The 9897-nt window shown below is 43.0% G+C and overlaps 1 protein-coding gene across 1 annotated transcript; it reads left to right on the top strand.

Annotated features, from left to right (window-relative positions):
• Window positions 1-653: 653 nt before the first annotated feature.
• On the top strand, window positions 654-7740 carry LOC310876126 (poly [ADP-ribose] polymerase 2-like; the record flags this gene model as incomplete). The annotated part of the gene is made up of 2 exons (XM_083789571.1): window positions 654-1788; window positions 5975-7740. The coding sequence occupies 2 exons, from the start codon at window positions 654-656 to the stop codon at window positions 7738-7740; spliced, it is 2901 nt and encodes a 966-aa protein (XP_083645697.1).
• Between the last annotated feature and the right edge of the window lie 2157 nt (window positions 7741-9897).

The raw sequence follows: 9897 nt of genomic DNA, 5'->3' as shown, positions 1-9897 counted from the left end.
GTGACGTCAGCCGTGATGTGTGGGTATTCCAGAGTCTAAGGTATTTAAACCATGAATGTGACTATCAAACATTACACCGAGACGCCAACGCGGCTATCACTGTAACACAAACGGAAATGGCCGTGACGGTGGCAAAGCCATCGCTCCGCAAAGGCGAATATGTAAAGGCAATAGAAAGATTTTCCGTGAAACTGATTAGTACGCCGGATGACAAGAACTTGCTCGCCTCTCGGTCAGCATGCTTTTTGAAGTTGGGGGACACCAAAAGGGCTTTACTTGATGCTGAGTCCTCTCTTAAGAAGGACATGTCGTTTTACAGGGGGTTGTTCTGTAAGGCTGAGGCACTGTTCGCCGTGGGGGAATTTGAGTCTGCACTTGTGTGGTACAACAGGGCATACAAGGAGCGTAAAAATCTGAAGGAGTGTAAACTCGGCATCCAGAAAGCAAAAGAAGCTATCGAAAATGGAGTGGACAGGATTTCACATGGTTTAAAGTTCTCTGTAAAGGAAGACGATAGGGAACAAGTGGTCATCATGGATAAGGAATTGGAGATAATGGAGAAGGAATTTATAGAACAAAACAAAAAAAAACATAAGCACCATAAGAAATGTGTAAAGCCCTGTTGCATGCCACCGCCGGATCCCGTGCTAGAGATGCCCACGCCACTCGCTGAGTCCAGGCAACCGTGCGCAAGGGAAGAGCGGATAAAGACGACCTTCAGGGAAGAAGCATGGTACGAAGAGAGAGTGAGGTTGATAGATCAAAAGCTGAAGTTGGCCGGAAAGCTGACCACTGCCGAGTCTAGGATAAAATTTCTGGAGAAACAGATGAAAGCAGCGGCGAACGAGCTCAACGTCAAGAAACAGAGCACCGATATGGACAACTGTAGGACTGAATATCTGGAGAAAAGAATGAGAGCGGCAGCGAACGAGCTCAAAATCGGGAAGGAGACTACTTACAAGGCCGATAATAAGTCTAAGAAACCCCTCTTGACCTCGCTCTCCGAACAGAAACGCAAAGAGCTCCTTTGGACAACCTACGCGCCGAGATACAACAAGGCCCGTCGCCACAACCCGCCGACTATGGACCATTATGAGATGGCCCTGGATCAGAGCAAGGTGCTACAAGACGACTACGCCAGGGATGACTACGCCAGGGATGCCATTCAGAAACCACTCGGTGAGAAACGGCAACAGGACCGAAGACAAGTGCAGAGGGAAGTCGACGTGAGTTACAGGAACGTGCCTGTCACGAGGGAAGACCAGTGGCAGAAAGAGAGGGACGATCTGCTCGAGACAAAGCAGACGTTCACCGGATTGCTCTGGAGTACACAGCAGAGGATAAAACATATAGAGGAACAGATTAAAGCGCCAGCGAAAGAGGTTAGGAAAGAGGCGTCTCAAAGAAACGATATGGCCAATAAAATGCTCGTTAAAGAGCTCCAAGGTGCCAAGAATGGACTGAGAACCAAACAGGCTCAGTGGGATAAGGAACTTATCGGGATGCAGGAGCACTTCAGGCGGGAGCTTGCGATGCAGGAAACCGACTTTGATAAGGAGCGAAGGGAAATACTCATGGAGAAGCACCGCTTAGTTAAAGAAAAGGGGGTGGTTAGTAGAACCATCACCTATACAGAGAAGGCGATTACAAATATTGAGCAACAGCTGTTAGCCGCAGAGCAAAAGCTCCAGGAAAGGCAAAAAACCCTCCTAATAAACCTACATGAGTTGGAGAGGAATTTCATCCAGATGGAATCTATGCAGGGGCGGTCCTGCAAGATCAAGCAAGGTGACATCCTCCAACAACTTTATCTAACAAAGCTCAATGTGCATAGTATAAATTCAATATAAATTAGATATTTTCACTTAATACCATTATCGGGCTCGGCAGCAATTTTTTTTGTTGTGCTTTTTGAGGGGCGTTAGCCCCCTAATGTCTGTCTTTCAGAAAAAAAGAACAGGACCCCACTCGTGACGTCATGTGGCAGCCATGTCTATGGACTTTTAATGTTTGCTTCAAGCAGTGACATGCATGTCATACGGCTATGAAGTGGGTGCCCCTCAATTCATTTTTTTTGTTCACAAATGACTTCAAATTTTGTGACATTTATTTTTTGGTTTAATAGATAATTGTGCAGATTGTTGATAAAAATTATTATCCGGCGTAATTGTAACAAAATCCTCATGTACTTATTAATGCATAAAAAAATTAACTGAACATTTCAAGCAAAACTCTATAATGTATCTTCACACATGTCTGTTGAAGAAAAGTGGCTCCTTTTTAATTTTCTGCTGTAAATGAAAACATTAAAAATGTGTTTACATAACATTTTCACACTCAATTTAGAGACCATCAGCTAGGACTGGTGAACTGTTTCTCAAACATTTTTGGGTCAGGTCGCCCCTGTAAATAACGTTTTCATCCACCCCTGAATTACATTGTTACTTTATAGCACCTTTTTTAACGGTGTATGCTAATCTTTCACCCAAAGACACAGTATGTCATGAGGAATATTAGGACAGATAAATAACTTTTATACTTGGAATTTCACCATTTGAACCTCTGCATCCCTATCCTGAGGGGACCATTCACCAAAAATAGCCAATCTACGAGCTCACAACGCGCCACGTGTTGTGAGCTCGTAGATCGTCTGTCTTTGGAACAGAGACTTGGTTTTATGTAGTTGTACATAGTTGTTTACGTAGTTGTTAAACTACTAGTCACTCTGATTCATTCTGTATTTTTTTGCTATTTCTAGCCTTCACCCCCCACTGCCATACACAGCATATCACAACCTTGTTCAGTAGCCTACCTCGGCCCTGGTGAAGCTTGTTTTAATGTATTTGACCACAGAACCTCATTTGAAAATATTCTGCGCCAAGCACCCCCACCCCATACAAGATTTGTGTAGTGAAAATGTTTAAAAAAAAATATCCCAAATCGCTCTAGATATATCAAGATGTTCAAATAGCCGACACACATAGGGTTAAAGTGATTCAACTGATGTTGATGCCATCATGCCAGACTACACTTTGAGAAGCAGTGCTGTACATAACCGTAGTCCCGGCCAGGTTTTGTGGAATAACTGTGTGGCAGCGGGCGGGATCAAGGTGTCTGTGAGTGGGGTGACAGGGCTGGCTTTGCCAGCTCACAGGCGCACCTGCAGCATATTGTGTCAATTAAATGAAGGACAGCTGCTGTGTATCTAGCTTTCTTGGTGTATATAAGGAAGCTAATGTGCTTGTGTTCTCTGTTGCAGTGAGAGGCTGGGTCCAGACAGAGCCACACAAAACTCCACATTCCTGCCTGTTATAGTTGTATGTTTAATGTCACACGGTGACTGTTTAGTTCATGTATAGGATTAGTATAGGATTCACATTGAGGACACTCTGTGACTTGTTACATTTTAGTTTTGGCTCCTGATGACAGATAGTTTGTTTGTTGACCAATTCCCCGGCTTAAGAGGAATAAACAGCCTACTGTTTTACACAACTGCCTGTGTCGTGTCCTTCCGTGCCCTGGGTTGTGACCCGCTTGGTCACAAACTGATTCGTGTTCCGGTTCATTTTCCCATAGTTTAGTTTTTGACTGGCTCCGCCAAATAGATACGATCTATAACAATGACGAAACCATTAGATGGCGCATCATTCCAAGATGGCGGCATGTGCACATAGGCTAATGATATTCTGAATGAATGTTAATGTAACACCAAACATGCACGGTCGCTCACTTTTTGTTAACCTCTGAACTCAAATTGAATACTTCCCATGTGTCAAGGTTGTTGGATTACATACAGTAGGCCTATATAATATGTTCACAGACATTTTTTCCGGGGGAGAATACTTTTTCGATGCTTGTATTTGGACGTCTATTCTGCTCCCCAGAAAATATTATGATCATTATAATCCTTTGAAACGTATGCGTGCTGGTGTGGACTCCTTTCTTTGTGTCGTGTCATGGTTCTTTCTTGGTCTTTTCCTGCCGTAATGTGATACTTTTACTTTTACTCTTTAAGTATTGTATTTAGTTAATTTATTTATTAAAAGGTTATTAATATAGGATTACAGTTTTATAAGTTTAACATTATACCATAAAGATAAAGTTTAATATTTGGTTTAAAATGTTTTACAGGCCGGTACACTAGGTACCTTCTGACTTGAGTATTTTTACTCTATTACATCCTTACAATTCTCTCCTCACAAGGGTCTCCTCCGACTAGATTTATGCTTATCTTAATGATTCATGGCTTTCTACATGCCGAAATGGTTTTAGAGTATCCTACCTTAGTTACTTCCATTCAAAAGCAGCGATGCTGCGTCTTAATTCGGACATTATGGTGTATATATTAATATTCATAATTAGTAAATATGTATTCTTAAATACACATTACAACAATAACAATAGTGGGGCCACAATAGGTAGTTGTGTGACGTCAGGACTGGAAGAGGTCCACCCTGATAACTCAGCTAAACTACTTGTATAAACAAATTCAGGATCATACATTTACATTGAATTTAATCTCTCACAGTAAAGAATCACACTTGTGTGAAGTGAGGGGCACCCCGCCCAATGTCGATTTCTTGAGAAATATGAAGCATCATTTTGACTTTTAGAAGCCTGCACATACAGTATAATGGCAGAGTCACATGAACCCATTCTGACCTGAGATCAGATTCATACGAGGTTTCCACTGGACACACACTGGTCTGATTAACCCATTCTGACCTGAGATCAGATTCTAGAAATGTCAGTCGCTCTTCGATTTTTCAAAAATAGCAGACCTACAAGCTCGTATCGCGCCACTCGGTGGCGCGCTATGAGCTTGTAGATCTGCTATTTTTCAATAGCTAAAGCATAACATGATGCTGACACCAAAATGGGTGCCCGTTCAGAATGGGTTAATTCATTGCAGATTCACTGCCATGAATGCAGTGCATTATTGTAAAACAAAACCAGTCGCAAGCTGTATTTATATTGGTCACATCATCAATGTTTGTTTACTGCCCTAAACAGTAAAAGTCCATAGACTTGGCAGCAATTAGATTTTTGTTAAAAGTGCTCTAAACAAACATTAAAATTCCATAGACTTGGCTGCCAGATGACATAATTAATCTTCAAAAGCCATGTGCCCCTCAAAATGAATGTTTAACATTGAGAACATATTTACGTGGATAGAAACACTGCAAGCTATGTAGTTACTATAGTTAATGTCAAGTTTTAATTACTAGTTAATGTCAAGTTTTAATAACCTTGCACTCAATTAAACAATAAAAACCCTTTTATGGAGTACAACTATTCCACAATCTCCGAATGCTATATTAGCTGGTGAGGAGGAGTCAGCTTTTGGTGACATGTTTTAGATTTTTGGCATGGTGTTACGTATGGGTATAAGGTTTTCAAAACATCTGTGCAGTTTCAATGGATTATGTTACTACCGGCGGAAAGAGAGAATGTTTGATGAGTGCAACAATGTAGTAAAGTTGAACAGACACTGCATAGCACAATAAAGAGGTGTAATGGTGTTATAAACCAATGCGTCTGTGTCCGTTTTATGCCTATAGGAAGATCCCTGATATCACCAAAACGACGTCATAGTCCTGCCGCTCACTTTACACGAGTATGGTTAGAATAGGGCTTGTACTGTACAGTACATGTAGTAGTGAACGGACTGGCATACTGTACCTAACGTATCTAATGTCCAATTGACTTCAAACTTGTCTAAATTCCAGTAATATCTGCCTTTGTAAGTGTATCATTCTGTGTGCGCCTATCTCTCAATATACCCAAATGTGGAGGTGACTGATGTCATAGTACTGACCAAAGCCGTTGGGTTAATAAGAGTTGTGTGAATGAATAACTTACTACAAAATAAGGCACACAACGTTTACTCTGACAAGATAATAGAAATGTACAGCCTTTAATTTACTCCCTTTTTTACATTTGACATTTTAACGTCCGTTTCATAAAACACCAGGGAATCTGCTCGGAGAGACTCTCACCTTAAGCCTGAGCTCTGGCACAGCCTACCAGGTCGACCTGAAGAAGATGGTCCAGATTAACCCCGTTGCCAAGCTCAAAAGGAAGACAATACACTCAAGTGACCTAGCCGGTAACAATGGGAGTCAAGTTGAAATAAAAAAGGAACAGACAGAGGATGAACCGGTCGCTAAGAAGAAGAGAAGAGCAGGAAAGATGCAGACGAAAACTAAAGAGCTGCCCATAGAAGAAATGGAGAGTAAAGAGGTTGTCAAGACACTGCTCATGAAAGGCAAGGCTCCTGTGGACCCTGAATGCCAAGCGAAAGTAGACACGGCTCATGTTTACAGTGAAGGAAACAATGTTTATGACGCGATGTTAAACCAGACAAATCTTCAGTTCAACAACAACAAATACTACCTGAGTCAGCTTCTAGAAGATGACAGCTCAAGGTCCTACAGCGTGTGGATGAGATGGGGAAGAGTGGGTAAAGTTGGACAGAACAGCTTGACAGCCTGCGGGGAAGACCTGCTGAAAGCCAAAGACGTCTTCAAGAAAAAGTTCTTTGACAAGACCAAGAACGAGTGGGATGACAGGGATAGCTTTGAAAAGGTGCCCGGGAAATATGACATGGTGTTCGTGGACTACAACACCGACGATAAGGAGAAACTCACTCAGTTGGACGCTGTGCCCAAGAAGAAGGCCTCCCAGCTGGAGGTGAAGACTCGGGCGCTCCTGGAGCTTATCTGTGACCTGAAGGCCATGGAGGAGTGTGTACTGGAGATGAAGTTTGACATCAGAAAAGCTCCTCTGGGCAAGCTGACATCGGAGCAGATCCGCGCGGGCTACGCAGCCCTGAAGAAGGTAGAAGAGTGTATAGAGAGTAAAGGTAGCCGCCAGGACCTGCTGGAGGCATGTAACCAGTTCTACACGAGGATCCCACATGACTTTGGCTTGAAGACACCCCCAGTAATCAGCACAAGAGAAGAACTGAAGGCAAAGATTTCCCTGTTGGAGGCGTTGAGTGACATCCAGATTGCAGTGAAGATGGCCCAGTCCGGTGCAGACAGCGCCAAGCACCCTCTGGACAGACAGTACCAGTCCCTCCACTGCCAGCTGCAGCCTCTCGACTCCGCCGGCCACGAGTACCAGCTGGTAGAGAAGTACCTCCAGTCGACCCACGCCTCCTCCCACAGCGGCTACACCATGACCGTGCTGGACATCTTCTCGGTCTGCCGGGACGCGGAGAGGGACAACTTCCTCTCTCAGATGCACAACAGGACGCTACTGTGGCACGGCTCTCGCCTATCCAACTGGGTCGGCATCCTCAGCCAGGGGCTGCGGGTGGCCCCGCCGGAAGCCCCCGTCACCGGATACATGTTCGGAAAAGGCATCTACTTTGCCGACATGTCGTCCAAGAGCGCCAACTACTGCTTCGCCAGCCAGCACAACGACGTCGGACTGCTGCTGCTGAGCGAGGTGGCCCTGGGAGACTGCAATGAGCTTCTGGATGCCGACTACGAGGCCCACAAGCTCCCCGCGCACAAACACAGCACCAAAGGCCTTGGACGGATTGCGCCCGATACTCAAAACTCCGTCACCGTGGATGGCGTGACCATACCCATGGGTCCAGGAGTGAGCCCGGAGGTCGGGAAGGAAGGCCGTTATTCTCTCCTCTATAACGAGTACATAGTATACAACCCTGCCCAGACCCGCATGAGGTACCTGCTACGTGTTCAGTTCAACAGCGCCTCACTGTGGTGACACGGGGGGAATTCAGGATCTGTAAGATGGAAACACAATGGTATGATCAGTGTTGCATCGTGCTGTGACACATTGTGAACTTGTAATGTAGATACGATTGTCATTATAAATCAGGTACATCGCTGCAGATTCCAGTCAATCTGTGGATGTTTTTGGGGGGCAGGTCCACATGTAGACAGCTATCACATGTTGAATAGACAGTAGAGTCCTTGGTGTAAAAATCAATTCCGATGAGAGTACAAATGTTACCAAATTCACCCGTTCCAAAACTTCCAACAGGATTCTACTGTGTATAGAACCCTCATCAGAATTCCGCTAAATATGACGTAAATTAAATATCAAAGCATTAAACGCCATTGAAATTAAAGGGGAAACTTACGTCATAATTATGCAAAGGAGCAAATCGGCTAACCAATCACATGTTGTTGGGAGCGCTTGACCAATAAGGGACGGTAGCCACCTTATGTAGCAATGTCAAATGTTCGCTAAACATAAATGTATGATGACAAGAGCGCCCCTCATTTCACACGGGTGTGATTTTTAATAATGGGAAAAATTATGGTTATGGACATACAGTAGGCCTACAAGGTTTCCATGAATGAGTAGAGTGGCTCCCTGCAGGTCACATGGTTCAGTTTTTGATTGATTGAAGTATTTAATAAGTTTGCAGAATTACAGTACATTTTGGGACAACTCAATACAAAAACTGTTAACTGTGGACGACAGCATTAAGCATTACACTTGTTTACAATAGGGTCCACCATTTTCAAATCATCATAACATTTAGAGACGTACGGATATACACTTCTATATAGCCAAAAATAAAGGAGGTAAAAAGGGGGGGAATCATATACAGTGAGGGGAAAAGGGGTGGGTGGGGGCTTCAGAGTGTACGGGGGCCAGTTTCTAGAGCAGATTTGAAGGAGTCAAGGGATGCATGTCTTAAAGTGCCATCTTCATGGTAGAAAATTACGCAAACAGACATAACAATTATTTAATTTAACATATTTTTATTGTGTATAAACATAAAAACAAATATAATAGGCCTATATAGGCTAATATATATTATTTTAATGGAGCCTGAGGCCCGGCTGGTTCCTGCAGAATTTGATAACTCAGTCAAGTGGCTATACTAAGTAGACAAAGGCATAAATCCATAAAGTTCCAGACCTGTAAAGTTCCATTTGTACTCTCATGAGTTAGACCCTTCCATTTGGTCATTAAGGGGACCTCCTCTGGAACCCCTTGTCACTGTTGACAACTATTCATGTTTAAAAATGCTTCAGCATTATGCAAATATGTGCATGAATGTTTACTGCTAGAAAGACAAATTAACAGACTGCATTGTTTTTTTATCACTACAAATATAGAAAGTATAGTCCAATATCCTACTGGAAGTTTACTTTTAAACCTACCTTATTATTAACCAACGTATTTCCAACAAGTCCTGTCTTCAAGGGGTGAAAGGCTGGAGGAACACATCTAGCGATTAGCAGGCCCGGCAGGCCGCTATATATGTGTAAACTAAAGTTACTAAACAATATCGCTGCTCTGTTGTTTAACCGAGTGACATTAAGTTTAAGTTTTAGATGCAGCTGTTCAACATCACTTCATCAGTTGAATTAAAACCCTGGTCAAATGGCGCCATCAAGTGGCCAACATAGGCCGTTGCTCAATATGCCCACTGTACTAAATTAAATTCTGACTAGAAAACCACAGTAGTCTTAGTTCATAGATATGAAATATTGTAGTTTTGACTTAATGACATGTCACGCACAGTTGATGTACAGGTTTAGGCTGTACTCCAGCATAAGACTAGACTACTGGTTTGTATATCCTCTTCATACACGTGATATTAGTTTTTAAAATGATATGTGCCACAAAAAAGGGGACAATAGAGGAGTAGTATTCGTTTGAGTAGTCTGTATGATTTTAAAACAAATGTTTGTTCATTTGCTACCAGTGTTGGATGAAATCTGCAGAACTTGTGAACTGCAGATGGAACTCTACCAGAAAAAGATACTGACTGCATTATCCCTTGATACTCAAAGCATACTGCTGCCTTTCTATGAAAGAAAAACAAACAAACAAAAACACATTTGATTTGCAGGCAGCGCCCTGGAGGACTCATTATATAGGCCTACGTTGTCAGTGGAA

This window comes from Protomyctophum parallelum (genome assembly GCF_964188405.1).
Source record: "Protomyctophum parallelum genome assembly, chromosome: 18".
Lineage (NCBI taxonomy): Eukaryota > Metazoa > Chordata > Actinopteri > Myctophiformes > Myctophidae > Protomyctophum > Protomyctophum parallelum.
The sequence above is the reverse complement of the archived record's forward strand: the minus strand, read 5'-3'. Positions and strand labels throughout refer to the sequence as shown.